Source organism: Mobula birostris, chromosome 23, assembly GCF_030028105.1.
Source record: "Mobula birostris isolate sMobBir1 chromosome 23, sMobBir1.hap1, whole genome shotgun sequence".
In the NCBI taxonomy this organism is placed as follows: Eukaryota; Metazoa; Chordata; class Chondrichthyes; order Myliobatiformes; family Myliobatidae; genus Mobula; species Mobula birostris.
Window position 1 is genome coordinate 57,132,109 of NC_092392.1, and position 16,522 is coordinate 57,148,630.

General features: G+C 45.4%; 1 protein-coding gene across 7 annotated transcripts in view; it reads left to right on the forward strand.

Annotated features, from left to right (window-relative positions):
- Positions 1 to 16,522, forward strand: part of rassf8b (Ras association domain family member 8b) — a 138,764-nt gene that overhangs the window by 83,468 nt on the left and 38,774 nt on the right. For 6 of the 7 annotated variants that reach the window (XM_072241495.1, XM_072241493.1, XM_072241497.1 and 3 more), the window contains one exon: positions 15,382 to 15,546. In XM_072241495.1, the coding sequence (XP_072097596.1) occupies positions 15,441 to 15,546 (106 nt within the window). In that variant the 5' untranslated portion in view covers positions 15,382 to 15,440. Of the gene's footprint in view, positions 1 to 6,770; positions 7,220 to 15,381; positions 15,547 to 16,522 lie in introns of those variants that run through there. The other variant, XM_072241496.1, reaches the window with a different exon arrangement.

A 16,522-nucleotide genomic window follows, 5' to 3' on the forward strand; every position in this document is an offset into this window, starting at 1 on the left:
GATTCCGAAACACTGCTTCACCACTTGAAGTGCTTTCGGACTGGGATTTGGTGAAGATGTTGTATTATCCTTTTCAAGGAGGTTTTGAGAAGATCGTGGAAAGGTTTCCTCTGTCCGCCGGGTAATCTCTTGCCGTGACTGAGTTCTAAGTAGACAGCCTCTTCAAAAACCCAGCGTCAAGCATGAAAGAGATTTCAAAGACAACATTTTATTATCTAAGTATATATGTCACCCTGTGCTACCTGCAAATTCATTTTCTTGCAGACAGTTACAGGAAAATGAAGTACAGTTGAATTTATGAAAAACTGTATAAAAACAGATGACAAACAACTAATGTGCAAAAGAAGACAAATTGTGCAAATAAACAGTAAATAAGTAATACTGAGAATATAAGCTATTGAATCTATAGGTTGTGGAATCAGTTCGGAGATGTGAGTCAAGTTATCCACACCGGTTCGGCAGCCTGATGGTTGTAGTGTAGTAACTGTTCCTGAACCTGGTGGTGTGGGGACCTAAGGCACCTGTACCTGCTGCCCGATGGTGGTAGTGAGAGGAGAGCTTGGGCTGGATGTGGGGATGGATGCTGCTTCAGTGCTCCATGTAAATGTGCTCAGTGGTGAGGAGGGCTTTGCTGCCTCCCCTCCCCAACTCTTTCCTCTCTAGAGCTAATGGAACATAACTTGAGACTTGACGTTGGCCTGGCGAAGGCACTGATTTTGGGGTGCTCAAGCTCCCGATGACTTGGAGGATTTTACAGAGGCGCCATGTTTAGTGTCTCCTTGGTGCTTGAGGTGAGTAGTCGAGGTTTATCTTTGTAACCCCAACATTGAGATTGATTGGAGCATCGTTTGACTACAGGCACAGGATTCTCCAGCTGCTCGCTTCTGAAGGAACTGGCAAACTGCTGGGGGAGCTCGCTGAGTTGAACAGCACCTGTGTTGGATGTGCAGGAAGGAACTGCAGTTGTTCTGTGTCAAGACCCTGCATCAAGACTGTTGCATTAGAGTCGGAGTAGTTACTTGTAGTTTAACTTTGTTTCCTGGTCTGTTTGTATAATCACCTGCTTGTCTGTATGTTGGGGTGGCTCAGAAGTGCAGTGGTTAGCACCACGCTTTGTAGTACCAGCAATTCCTGCCACTGGCTGTGAGGAGTTTGTACATTCTCCCCGTCTCCTGCTGCTCCAGTCTCCTCCCACAGTCCAAAGACAGCTGGCAGGCTGATTGGTCATTGTAAATTGTCCCGTGGTTAGGCTGGAGTTAAATCTGGATTTGATGGGTCGCACAGCTCAAAGGGCCAGAAGGGCGAATTCCGCACTGTATCTCAATAAATAAATATCCAGTGGATTTTCAGTCATTTGTAGTATACCTGCTTCTGTACTTTTGTAGATTCTGTCTGTGAGCCTGAGGTATCAGGGCAGCATAAATCAGAATTGTCCTATTCTTATCAGAGGAGATTCCCTTGCACTGTATGTCCAGTCTCGGCCAGTTTTCAGTGTCAAGGAGCAGCCGGCGGGTCCTCTGTTAGAGTGAGTTGGTTACTGTGAGGGTTCGTTACCTGCTGCTCTGCTTTATTGTTACAGTATTTCTTTGTTATGAACATCTAATAAAATGGCTGTAACCACAAGATTTACACTTTATTCTTGACTTCTGAAGAACCTTCTGGGCAACTTTATCCTCAAGTCCAACAGGACTCATTTGTCTCCCTTATAGACTATCGATCATAAAGGGCCAAGTAAATCTCTTGCCTTTTAGGATTGGGTGAATGGGATAGGCATAGTACCGCAATCCTCCAATAGACTATGCTGAAGGGAAGGACAAATGGGATGTGGGAACAGCTGCCAGTAATAGAGCGAGTAGAGTGAAGTGGCCGTTGCTGTGGGGGATGTTCATTGGTTCTTTATGCCTCTTTACCATCATGGCAATCGGCTTTATTACTACATCAAACATGAGGGAATCTGCAGATGCTGCAATTTCAAGCAACACACATCAAAGTTGCTGGTGAACGCAGCAGGCCAGGCAGCATCTGTAGGAAGAGGTACAGTCGACGTTTTGGGCCGAGACCCTTCGTCAGGACTAACTGAAGGAAGAGCTAGTAAGAGATTTGAAAGTGGGAGGGGGAGGGGGGGAGATCTGAAATGATAGGAGAAGACAGGAGGGGGAGGGATGGAGCCAAGAGCTGGACAGATGATTCTCACTATGCCCCTTGCTCATCCTCTGCACCCTCCTCCCCACCTTTTCTTTCTCCCCGGGCCTCCTGTCCCATGATCCTCTCGTATCCCCTTTTGCCAATCACCTGTCCAGCTCTTGGCTCCATCCCTCCCCCTCCTGTCTTCTCCCATCATTTTGGATCTCCCCCTCCCCCTCCAACTTTCAAATCCCTTACTCACTCTTCCTTCAGTTAGTCCTGACGAAGGGTCTCGGCCCGAAACGTCGACTGTGCCTCTTCCTAGAGATGCTGCCTGGCCTGCTGCGTTCACCAGCAAATTTTATGTGTGTTTATTACTACATGTATGTTGTGAAATTTGTTAATATGTGGCCGCATCACAGTGCAATACATAAAATATACTATAAATAACATTAAACATTCTCTTTCTGCCTATATATGACTGATGCTAAGTGTGAGATTGTTGCTAGCAAGAGTGCAGGAGAGATGTCCCTGGAATGGAGGGGATTAGTTAGTAGGAGAGATTAGATAGGCTGTTTTGCTGTCCGCCAGTCTCGAAAGAGCCACTACTTTTAACCGAGCATTTAGCCATCTTGATGTGGCTCAGTATCCAGATCTGTCTGATTATTCAAAGGACTTTGGGACGTTCTGCAGCATTAAGGGTTCTATATAAGAAGAGTTGTGGCTGTGCTAGAGCACAGGAGCTCCCTAGGCTGCAAATGACCTGACCTGCAGAGACTTGACTTGGAAATTCTTCCATAAATTTCAAGATAGGAAAGTTAGTTACAGGAATTGTGTGTAGATCAATGTAATGGGGGTAATTATATACTGTAGTACAAAGAATATGGGGAAATTTTATTCCAATTCCAGTCCCAAATCCTATTTAAATTTGGTGAAACCTGGTTTTGTAGGTGAATCATTGTGTGAGCTTGTAGAAATTGGAATGGCAGAGTTGCGTAACAATTAGTGTAACGCTCTCACAGGACCTGAGACCGAGGTTCAACTCCCAACACCATCTTTAAGCAGTTTATATGTTCTCCCCAAGACCAGGTGGGTTCTCCTACCCTCCCCACAACTCCTGACTTTCCGCCCACATTCCAAAGCTATCCGGGTTTTTAGGTTACATGGATCTAACTGGGCAGTTTGGGCTCATTGGGTTGGAAGGGCCGTACTGTATCAATCAAGTAATCAGTGAATCAATCAAATGAAATCGACCGCATCAAGTTCAATCTTATTGGCATTTCAGCTGTATACATGTATACCGCCAAATGAAACAATATTCCCCTGGACTAAGGTGCACAGCACAGTACACCAACTCTGACACAACACATAAAGTAATATTACCATAAATAATAATGTGTATTTATGACCCAAGTTTAAAAAGTGAACAGTATAATGCTGCTGGCGCTTCATATGTGGTGAGACCTGGGTGCGGCATCAACAATAATGAATGCATTAAGGAACAATTGACAGTGATTATACACGCCCAGGGATGTTTTCATAGCTAGCTCTAGTATAAAATACAGTACTGCTCTAGGATTTGAGTTAAACCAAAACCCAGCTGTCTGCCTTCCAACTTGCACTCAAGTCTCTGTTGCCATTCCATTCACTTTGTACTCACAGATCTGTAGTGACGTACAAGAACATTAGCTGAAGGAGAGTTCTCAGGGATGGAACGTTGGTGTAGCCGGGGGATTGTCTGCAGTTCCTTTTCACTGGTGACCTGAAATACGGTATTCACCCACCTCCTTAGCAACAACTGGACAAACACCTCCTACCCTCTAAGTTTTGGGGGTGGGGAGGGTAGGTGGGGGGGGGATGAATTTGATTTGAGTGTATATGACAGAGGTCATCCAATTACTGAACTTTAAAATAAACAAATTTTAATCCTTCTTCCAGCTGTGCCTCATCCCTTGGTGTTTAATCCACATGTTACAGGTGACCCTGTGTTATTGGTGAGGGGAGGTGTGCTGAACTCCTAAAATATGGGCCATTTTGTGGTTTTTTTTTGGTAATGTGAAGCCATGTGCATGTGTCAAGAAAAATAAGTTTTTTAGTAATTAATTTGTCTTTTCTGGCATGGTATTTTAAATATTATGTTATAATACCATAAAAATGTAATTGCTTGCTCTTTTGTCCCCGCACATACTCTACAAAAGCAAGTTTTATTCCAGATATCAATTTTTTGTGAATTCTGTAGAAGAGAATTTCTGTAACCTGAGACTTTAATGCCTGTGTAAAGATCATCATGGTTAAGAGCTGTTTGTGTGCAATTGATTTGTTAAGAGGGAATTTCCTTTTGCTATCCTTCCTTCCCAGCTCTGCAACTGATAATTACTCACTAAACTGTAGCTCACTGTCTTCCGTACAGAGTTTGATACTAGTCTGCATGACATCACTCGAGTCATCGTATCACTCATACGCATCAGCTTTGGGATATCTTCTACCACACATCTTTAACACACTGTGCTTCAGCCCACACAATGGTGATTAGATTGTGAATTACCACATACGCTGTCAAAGGGCTTAAAGAATATAATAATAATACTTCGTTGATCCCAAGTGGGAAATTCTTTTGTTACAGCCCAACGATTAAAAACACAACTTAGCAATGTGCGAACTTAACTAATAATGAAGTACAGAATAATAATGTACATTGTAGTAACATACCAACGTCCTGCAGTTACAAATATCTAAATTAGGTTCACGGTTACTATCACTGACGTTGTGAAATGTGTTGTTTTGTGACAGCAGTACAGTGCAAGGCACAAAAACTACTTTAAGTTATAAGGATCAATAGGAATAAAGAGGAATAGTGAGGTAGTGTCCGTGGACTGCTTAGAAATCTGATGGTAGAGGGGAAGAAGCCCCTAGAATGTTGAGTGTGGGTCTTCAGGCTCCTGTACCTCCTCTCTGATGGTAGTAATGAGGAGAGGGCATGTAACATGTGGGGAGGGTGAGTTTTAATAGACTCCCTGCAATGTATAACTTCCCAAGGGGCCTTGAGATAGTCAAAGGTTAAAGTATGGCTACGGAATAAATGTGCATAGGTACATAAATATTATCATGTATTCACATGGTTTAAAGTGTTTACAGTGCAGTACAGTGACTGAGGTAATAGAGTGGGACTAACTAGAATGGTCGATCAAATTAACTGCCGGGGGAAGAAACTTTTAAGATGGCGTGGAAGCTTTGTTTTACAAAAGGACATGCTCACAAGGTGAAGTCTGTGTATATATACATGGCAAGGCATGCTGTAAGTAAAGTATGGCTACGGAATAAATGTGCATAGGTACATAAATATTATCATGTATTCACATGGTTTAAAGTGTTAACATCTTGATTTTTTTAAAAATCAAGATTATATACTTGAAAAATAAATTGTAAGGGTATGGGAGTGCATTGTCTATACTTGCTTGAATGAGCTCACCTAGGTACAGTGAGCAGAAAGCATACAGTATGTATCAGTGGTGGCAATTTGGAGGTGTAGTGGAACTCCAGTAAGTGCAAATGTCACTTTGCCAGCAGAACAAATGGAGGCCCTTTGGTCCGTTGTGAATGAACTGGCCCAGCTGCTCCAGTCCCAAACCCTGAACAGTTCTTCAGTAAAAAGATAATTGATGTCAGTCTGTGACTGCTCCAGTTGCTGTAGGTGTTGAAATTCTAAGGGAATTATCAGTGTGATTAGGATCACTAACTGTGGGTACAATGACCTCCTGCTTTCTGGTCTCTTCCCCATCCCCTCTTTACCAGTAGTTAAGTGAAATTGTTGAGGACTTTATTTCTCATGTGGTTTTTCAGCAATGTCTACAAATCATTAGGTCCTCAGATTCCAGCATTAACCCGCGTCTTCCTGTGACCCTTAACTGTAGCTGACCCCAGCTACTGAATCATCGGCTCTTGGATTTGATAATTTTAAGCAGTGGGTGCTACAGCTGAGGGGTACACGTTCTGCCAGGGCCAGTTTGTACAGTATGTGGGGTCGGGACGCAACGCGGCTGTGTGGACTGTCCCTTTAAATAACGGGCCACGACTATTGCTTGCATTTCTTTCTTTAAAAATAGTTGGATGTGAGATTTTCGTTATCAGCGGCTTGCCTCCTATGGTAATAGATTTACAGAGACGGCTAATATGGCAACAGTTCAACTGGGTTTGGGAGCAGGCTGTTTTAGGAGTGTGCCATGGCTGAATATCCCCCGTGAGGGCCTCTCTTAAGATGTATAGTACTGTCTCAAAGCGTAAACATTTACATGTCACAGACTGGTCAGTCTTGCTCTTGAATCTAGAAGTCTTTGTGCATTGTTTAGTTCGTCTTCTCCTACTCCCCTAACTCCACCCCCCAAGGAGGAAAGATCAGAACTTTTTCTTTTGCTTTAACATCTTAACCTATCATTTTTTTTCTTGAATGTGCAGGAATCCTAACAATAAGTGCGGGGAAAATTTGAATCCTTTTTGCCTTTTACTTGCGAATGCGAGTTCAGTGAAATCTAGATTGACGAAAACAGAACTTTTAAACACTGTCAGTTTTGTTAAGGGGCAGGAAACTAGTTTTATTTGGATGGGAGCTCGGCTGAAGCCATCAGTTTCCAATCGTGTCACCATAAACATGTGAATAGGATCAGTTTGCATAAACCAGCTGATGTCAGCTCTTCTAAGCCCTGCCGGAGAGAAGGTTCAACAACCTGGCCCTGTGCTTCATTACGAAGTTTCTAACTCCCGCTCTGCTGTTTTCTTTGAAAATTCCGGATGGCAAAGTGTGGGGGGCAGGGAGGAAAGGAGTCACGGAATGATGCAACTGGTGGGTTTGTCCCTACCGAGCTGTGCAAGTTTTTCCCCCGTAGTTTTCAATGACCACTCAGAAAGACTCCTCTCCTCGCCTGATGTTTGGAGTTCAGTGTGACCCGAAGGACGGAGGGCCCTGAGGGATGTGGAGATCGAGTTCGGCAGCCAGCACTGAGAATGCAGACAATGGAATGTTTAACTGCAAGCTGAATTATCCGTAGCCTCTCCGCTGCCAGTCAGTTGGAGTTGCAGGGACGCGGCGAGTTCCTGCTGGGTAAGGAATCAACGCTGTAAAATTTCATTTACCGGCAGACGAGCCCGAGATCACTCACATCAAAAGGCAGGAGCAAAACTTTTGAATTTATTTGGTTTTATTGAAGTGCGGGCAGCAGATTATGCTGATGAAAGGTCCAGCAACTGCCCTTTGCGTTCAACGGGTAGCTCGGAAAGGAGATAGATTTACACTGTCGTGTTTTTGTTAACTGAATCCAGATTTCCTCCTCACTCTGAAAGTGTTTGGTGGACGATCATCCTGGCACAGGCTTTGCATTTTAAGGCAGTGTGTAATTGCAATTGTATTGTAGATGTGGGAGCCAGCAAAATAGTTCGACTCGTGGCCTCCGCGTTAGAGAGCGATGCGATTTTCCGATGCTGTTACCCGTAGTAGTGTCCGCTGGTCATGTGGATACTGGGGTTTAAAGCGCTCTCATCCCTCCCACCTTTTATCTATGGGTGCTCCATGCCCATCTGTAGATAACAAGTATCTCAAATCCAGCTGACAATTGCAATCCGTCCTAGGAACAGGAAGCTGTCAGAAGGAGATATTATCTTAAGGGTCTCCGCTTGAAATGTCGATTGTTTAAAACTCCAAAAATGCTGCCTGACCTGCTGAGATTCGGCATGCCATCTAAAACTTTAACCAAACTTCTATAGATATGTAGTGGAGAGTATACTGACAGGTTGTGTCAGAGCCTGGTATGGCTAGCCCAGTCCATCACGGGTAAAGTCCTTGAGCATATCTATACGGAGCGCTGTCACAGGAAAGCAGCATCCCTCATTAGGTACCTACCCCTCCACCCAGGCCATGCTCTCTTCTCACTGCTGCCGCCAGGAAGAAGGTGCAGGAGCCTCAGGACCCACACCACCATGTTGAGGAACAGTTATTACCCCTCAGCCACCAGGCTCTTCAACCAGTGAGGATAACTTCACTGACCACCGTCATTGAAATGTTCCTGCAACCAATGGACTCCCTTTCAAGATTCTTTACCTCATGTTCTCGATATTTATTGCCTATTTATTTTGTATTCGCACAGCTGGTTGTCTTTTGCACATTGTTTTTTGTCTGTCCTGCTGGGTGTGGTCCTTCATTGATTCTATTGTGTTTCTTGGACTTACTGTGTATGCCGGCAAGAAAACAAATCTCGTGGTTCTATATGGTGATATTTATATACATTGATAATAAATTTATTTTGAACGTTGAATTACTCCAGCACTTAGTGTGTGTTGCTCAAGATTTCCAGTAATTGCAGAATTTCTGTGTTTCTGATTTGTCTTAAGCCTCCTTGTCATCTTTTCCAATACAGAGTAGTGCGGTGGGACGAGTATGAAACAGTGCACGATTTGCTGTCAAAAGTGACATGCCTTTCCAGTCGATGGTTCGACTCAACCCCTTGTAGGCTCTTATTGCATTCTCTACACAAACTTGCTGGGTTGTAGCATCCAGTTGGTCTAATGTCTGTAAGTTGCCTGGCTTTCCTCTGAACTGTAGGCAGACAATGTGTCCAGTATTATGTTGCCAACACTGAGCTGTTGTGAAATTTGTTTGGGTTCTAGTGGCAATGAGACGATTTGGGTAAACGATGCTGGTGTTATGTTCTCTGGCTTGTGATGGGATTGAGTTGAAAGAAGGAATTCCTCACCACCCGCCCCCCCCCCCCCCAGCTCCTCCATTCCTGACGTCTTCATTGTGTCTCCGTGGTTTTAAAGTTACTTGATTTTCTGGTCTTTGGAACAACAAGAAACATATCACTCCATAAGTGCTTCAAACCCAACACTGCTCATACCTGTGGATAAGTGTCAATACTTGAGGATTTGTATGAGGCTCAGCTCTGGCAGATCGGTACCTTTGATAGTAAATACACTGAATTAGTTTTCTTAAATTTGTGCCAGTCATTTTTAAAGCTAAGGTGAGACCAAAGTGGATGAATTTTAATTCACTTTCAGTTTGGAAAAATTCCTGGCTCCCTTTTGGTTTCTTGCCCTCCATTCCAGTTCAGGTAGTGTTGTCATTCCTTTAGAAAATAAATTCAAGCAGGTGGGAGCGGGGGTGATTCAAGGGAAGGGATTTTATGCGAAATGTGGTGGGTTCCTGGGACAAGCTGCTGGTGTGGCGGTGGAAGCAGGTATAGTGCCCTTTAAGGGCACACACAGAGACAGGAACTCCGAGAATCAGGCAGCATCTATCGAGGTAAGTGGACAGTCGATGTTTTGGGTCTAAACTTTTCACTATGACTCTGTAAATTGGTGTTTAGGAGGTTGTTGCATAGACACATGAGTGTGGGGAGTGGGGGCATTTGTGTAGGCAGAAGAGATCTAGTTTATTTTTGGCATTTTCTTCTTTATAGATATCAAAGGACCTGTTTCTGTGCTGTACTGTTCTGTAACTTCACTGAGGGGAATACTTCATGGCACTAATCTTGCACATATCACTCAATTCATACAGTCCATCTCCTCCACCATCAGTAACCATCTACTTTATCAGCTCGGTTTTACTAGCAACTTGGTTGCGTAAATTTAGTCAGATCAAAACTTGCAGCATCCCCCAGTTCCTCCACATCATTCCCGACGGATACACCCTGAAGTTAGTGTGTGTTATATCAGGCCCTGTACGCTGGAGGTGAGCACACGGGGCTGCGTTGATGGACGAGGCCTGTTATTAAAGCAGTGAGTGACAGCTGAAATTGACTTACTGGTTCCCTGTGACGATGGAGCAGCCACTGCCCTTTGTCTGGTCTGCCACCAGTGTTTTTAATTTGAAAAGGCAAAGTTCCTGGCATTCCTCTGGGAGGAATTTAAATTCCAGCATGTCCTACATTTGTTGTCTTTTCCTAATTTAAAAAATAAAACATTGTAAGTTGCCATTGAAGGACCGGTAGTGGATTTCTTAGTTGTTTGGCTGGATTTGGTAACGGAGACGTTTTCAATCAGTGCTGCTTGCAGAATGGCGGGCACGATGCCACGTTACAACGGAGCCTGACACTACATGATGGGCACCGTGGTGTTGTGTCCAGTGGGGTACGGTAGGTGCCATCGGGACGTAACTTGGAGCAGAAGCAAAGGGGCCGGGTTGGTGGCTCCTCGCTCTTGCTGAGAGAGCCGGTGGGTTTGGGGGGTGCTGCCCCCCATATCTGGAGTCCAGGTCGCCGCTGCGTGCTTGGAGGATGGCGACGTAGACTTGGGGACGAAGGACATCCATTGTTGCCGGGCTGTAAAGGTCAGTGCGTGATCACAGTGGGAGGCGTGAGGGCTGACTGGTCAGCGTGCTTGGAGTTTGAGACTTGGGGTCCTGTCATTGGCTAGTCCGGGAAACAATACTGAAGATAGAAGCCCGAAAGTTGACCGGAAGTCATAGCCCAATAGTTGAATCCTGGAGGCCTGACCTACAGCTGGAGGACTGTCCCTGTGTGTGGGTGGGAGAGATGAAAGGGGCTTGTTTTGTTGCTTGTTGTGTTCTGTGTTGTTCTGCCAAGCATTGTAGTCGCGCTGTGTTGGTGCCAGAAAGTGTGGTGACGTTTGTGGGCAGCCCCCAGTCGATCTTGGGGTGTGTGAGCTGCTAATGCAAACAAGGCATTTCTCCACAAGCTTCAGTGGACAGGTGATAAACGAGTCTGAATCTGTCGTGGTACATAGCCATAGTGCGGTTTATGGTTGGCACACACTGCCGTCACAGTGAGCCCACGGTGTGGTGGGGTGCCCATCAAACTGGCAGCTCAGTCCCTGTACAGGGCCCAAGCTTCTGAATGTTGTTGGAGTCGCACGCCACCTTAGCACACCACTGACTCGAGGCCTGAACTGTCGACAGGCTTTCGGGCCGCCAGCAGGTGAGGCAGTTGTAGCTGACTTGATCTTCAAGCCACAGTGTCTCTGTGACTGGTTAGGGTTCTGTGTAATAGTGACCCCCAGAGTATTTAGGGTGTGGGTTTCAGCCATGGTGCACTACTGAGTGTCCAGAATCAAAATATATTCCTTGAGAGAATTGTGGCCCACGACCACTGAGCTATTGCAGAACAGAAACAGGCAACAGAACACCCAACTTGTCTGTGCCGACCAAACTGCCTGACTACGCTAATCCCATCTGCCTGCATTTGGCCCATGTCACTTGAAACCTTTTCTATCTGCATAACTGTCTCTGGGATGTGGTTGTATCCACCTCTACTGCTTCCTTGTGCAGCTCATTCCGTATGCACGCCACTGCCCCCTGTATCTAAAAGTTGCACCTCAGCTCCTTTGAAATCTTTTCCTCCCTACCTTAAGCATATGTCCTCTATATATTTGGACTCCCCCCTACCCTGGGGAAAGGACTGTGGCTATTAACCTCTTTGCTGCCCCTAGTGGTTTTATAAACCTCTGCAGTCACCTTTAAGCCTTCTGTGCTCCAGGGGGAAAAGTCCCTGACTTCCCTGCCTCCTCTTATAACTCAAGCCCTCTAGTCTTGGTAAAAAGTCTTTTTGCAGTCTCTCAAATTCAGTTTTATCCTTCCCAAAGCTGCACATGGTACTCCAGATGAGGTTTGAACTGGTATAACATGCTGTCCCAGCTCATTTGCTCAATATTCTGACTGATGAGGGCCAGCGTGCCAAACTCTGCCATCACCATCCTGTCTGCCTGCGTCGCCAGTTTTGAAGGACTACATACCTGCACTCTCCAGGTCTCCTGGTTTGCTGAAGTTATCATCCAGCCTGTTAGCCCAATGTTGAATGTTGTCCACTGCCTCCAACCACCATTCCTTTGTCCGTCCCGGCGGACTGCACCAAATCCTATTGGCCCTGGAGATGACCAGGGTTCCTCAAAGCCACACTTGGTCTAGTGCTGCCTCGTTGTCAAGGGCAATCGCTCCCACTGTGATCCTGTCCTTTAGTCCATGCCTGCAGAAGGCTGTAGACTCGGCCAGTTCCATCACAGGCATAACCCTACCCACTGTCAGGGATGTCTTCAAAAGGCAATGCACCATTACTGGATCCCATCATCACTGTCAGCAAGGATGTTCTCAGAGACTCTGCTTTGCCTTTGGTTGTTTTCCCTGTTCCTGACTGAATGTGGCTAAACTCCAGAGCTCGGACCTGACTCGTAAGCTATGGATTCTTCAACACTGTCTGTTACCTGCCACCCACACTCTTTGTAAACACAGTACTGTGACGCAGTGTCACCAGGCTGGCCCCGGTTCTTGTCCCAGCACAGAATTCTGTGCTCGCTGAATCAGGGGTGATCCCCTGCTTGAAAGTACTCGTGGAGGGTGGAATACATGAGAATACAGACTCACTTAGTTTCCGTTGACCTTCCCACTGCAGTCCTGAAGTAGTTGAGAGTCGACCTCTTTCCTAAAGGACTGCAGTTGTACTGGACTTGTCTTGCAGGTGTACTCAATAAATCTACAGGATAATAACCATAACAGAATCAATGAAAGACCACAGCAACCTGGGTGTTTAACCGGTGTGCAAAAGACAACAAACAGTGCAAATACAAAAAAAATAATAATAATAATAAATCAATAAGCAATAAATATCAAGAACATGAGATGGAGAATCCTTGAAATTGAGTCCATTGGTTGTGGGAACATTTCAATGACGGGGTGAGTGAAGTTAGCCCCTTTGGTTCAAGAGCCTGATGGTTGAGGGGTAATAACTGTTCCTGAACCTGGTGGTGTGAGTTACGAGTCTCTTGTCCTTTCCTCCTGATGGCAGCATTGAGAAGAGAGCATGTCCTGGGTGGTGGGGGTCCCTGATGATAGATGCTGCTTCCCTGTGACACTGAGATGTGCTCAGTGATGGGGAGGGCTTTACCCGTGATGGAAATCCATGAAAGGGATTAATTCTCAGGATCATTAGTTGAGGATTACCAGCTCAGTAACCAGCAGGTCACCTTAACCCCGGGTAACGTAGTATGCTGTTCCGGGTCTCACAAAGTCAGTCAGGCACCTGCCCCAGCTGTAACAACTGCAGTGCTGTTCCGTTGTTCTACTGTCCAGCCTCCAGGGCCTTGTGATCAGTTTGACTCCCAGTGGGGTCAGCCCCTGCTTTTAATAACATGCGGCGTTGAAGATTGTGTAGGAGGGTTATTGTTCAGCGACGTCGGTGTGTTGTCGGTGGATTCCATTGGTGTCGGGGGCGTAGCAGACCAACAACAGCTGCTAATAGCTGGTGAGTGGGGGTTGTTAGTGAGGGGCAGATGCATCAGTTATGGGCTTGAGCTGCAAATATAGGTTCCAGTTCTTGTCAGATGATCAAGTGGCAGGGTGCGGTCAGTGAGATAGATCAGCTGGTTGAGTGGTGTTGAAACAACTTCACACTCATCAGTAAGATTATGGACCTAGGAAGGGCAAGTCACAGGATCGCACACCAGTCGTCATTGGGGGGGTCAGCAGAGGAAAGGGTGGTCAGTTCCTAGTGTCAATATCTTTGTGGTCCGTCCAGGGCCCAGATGTTGAAACAATTATGAGGAGTTTGGGGAACATCCATCAAGTCAGACAGTATCCGTGGAATGAGTCCTAAAGAAGTGCCGTGACCCAAATTATCAACTGTCCATTCCCCTCCACTTGTTTTCTCCACATTGTGAACACTGAATGCAGGCACTAGACTGGAAGAAATTCATCTGGAAGCTGGAGTATTGGCCCCTGGATGGTGGCAAGGGTATGTGGAACAACAAAATGCTCATGCTCTTTCAACTTGGGGTTCCTTTGAAGGGCTGGGTTCTGTAAATATTACAAACATGAGGAAATCTGCAGATGCTGGAAATCTAAGCGACACGCATATAATGCTGGAAGAACTCAGCAGGTCAGGCAGCATCCATGGAAAAGAGTAAACAGTCAGCGTTTTGGGCCGAGACCCTTCATCAGCTCCTCCAGCGTTTTGTGTATGTTCCTACGGTAAATGTTAACAAGGTATCATGGTAATGGAATGGATGCACACTCAAAGTTTTAGTTACAGCTGCTTCCCTTTTGCCTCAGATTTCTGAATGGTCCATGAAGACTGCCTCACCATTTTGCCCTCTTTTTGTACTATTAACTTGATTTTTATATATTTGTTATTGTAACTTGTAGAACATTACAGGCCCTTCGACCCATGATGGTGTGCCAACTTTATAACTTACTATAAGATTGATCTAACCTTTCCCTCCAACATAATCCTCCACTTTTCTATCACCCATGTGCCTGTCTTAAGAGTTTAATAAGTGTCTCTTGTGTATCTGTTTCTACCACCACCTCGGCAGGGTGTTCTATGCACCCAGCACTCTCTATGTAAAGAAAAAAATACTTTTAACATCTTCCCTATACTTTTCCTGCAATCACCTTAAAATTGTACCCACTCTTTGTGCCCTGAGAAAAGGTTTCAGCCTATCCACTCTATCTAAGTCTCTTACCATCTTGTATACCTCTATCAAGGCACCTCTCATCCTCCTTCATTCTAAAGAGAAAATACTTAGCTAATTCAACCTTTCCTCTTACTTGTAATAATTTTTTTAATGTACTACTGCAAAGCAACAAATTTCATGATATACACTCAGTAGCTATTTTATTAGGTACATGTTACACCTGCTCGTTAACGCAAATATCTAATCAGCCAATCAGGTGGCAGCAACTCAACGCATAAAAGCATGCAGACATGGTCAAGAGGTTCAGTTGTTGTTCAGATCAAATATCAGAGTGGGGAAGAAATGCGAAGTGACTTTAACTGTGCAATGATTGTCAGGATAGTTTGAATATCTCAGGAACTGTTGACCTCCTGGGATTTTCATGCTTATCATTCTCTAAGGTTTACAAAGAATGGTGTGAAAAGCAAAAAAAAAAATCAATTGTGCTGTAGTTCTGTGGATGAAAACATCTTGTTAATGAGAGAGGTCAGAGGAGAATGGCCAGACTGGTTCAAGTGACAGGAAGGTGACAGTAACTGAAATAACTGCTTTACAAGACTGTTGTGCAGAAAAACATCTCTGAATGTGCAATACCTCATACCTTAAAGTAGATCAGCTACAACAGCAGATCACAAACTTACACTCAGTAATCACTTTATTAGATGTAGGGTGTAACTAATAAATTGGCCATTGAGTGCACGTCAGTGATAATGAGCCTTGTTCTGATTCTGAATTAACACTCAAGTCGTACATGAGCAGTTGGAGTTTTGGCTGTAATCAGTGCCTAACCTTGGATGTGGTGTGTTGCAGCCACTGATCACCGCGCTGCAGGATCCAGGCTGTCTGGGCTGAAGATGAGCTGATGGTGGATGATGGAACTGAAGGTGTGGGTCGATGGAGTCCAGCGCATTGTCTGTGGTGTCACCGAGGCCACAACCTGCCAGGAAGTCGTCATTGCCCTCGCTCAGGCTATCGGTAAGCTGCTTGTTAATCCATGGAGGGTTTAACTGTGGGAGCTGGGGTGTACACTCTTGACTTGGACTCAGTTTTCTTTCACGTTTCTGCGATTTTATTTTTCCAAAATGAGAAACACCGTCAGCTGTTGAATCACACCCATGCTTTCATTCCCAGCTCTGTGGCTGGGACAGATCAGGACTGGCTGTTCACTGGGTTTTAGTGGTGGCTATCCTGTACAAGCCCAGTGCAGAACCCCCCCCCCCCCCCCCAGTGTCATCACCTGAAGTCTGGCTTAGTTACTGTTGTCTGTGTAGATCCACTCCCAGGGTCAGCTGGTTCTGCTCCACCTTGTCAGTGAGGAAGAGCTTGACTGCAGGGTCTGTGGGTTGGACCACTCAAACCTGCCAGTCCGAGACTGCCCAGGACAGGCCAAGTGACGGATGGTGCAGCCTGTCTTTCTGTTGTGTGTTTGAGTTCATACTGAATGTATACTCAACGTTGGCCATGGCCAAGTGGTTAAGGCGTTGGTCTAGTGATCTGAAGGTCGCTAGTTCGAGCCTCAGCTAATGCAGTGTGTTGTGTCCTTGAGCAAGGCACTTAACCACGCATTGCTCTGCGACGACACCGGTGCTAAGCTGTATCGACCCTAGTGCCCTTCCCTTGGATAACGTGGAGAGGGAAGACTTGCAGCATGGGCTACTACCGGTGTTCCATACAACCTTGCCTGGAAACCTTCCAAAGTGCAAATCCATGTTCTCACGAGACTAACGAACGCCTATTTTATCTATTTAAATGTAGCCTGGGACCCTGTCCTCTGGGATGTATGAGGCTGAGGTGTGACCTTACAAGTGTTTATGAAATCATGCCATTTCTTTGTTCTCCATTTCGACCTCTCTATCATCACTTTCATTTTGTCAAATGTCTACCCTTGTTTCTCTTTTACTCTGTAAATTTCTAGTGTTCCATTATTAGCTTGTTCACCTTCATCTTTCAT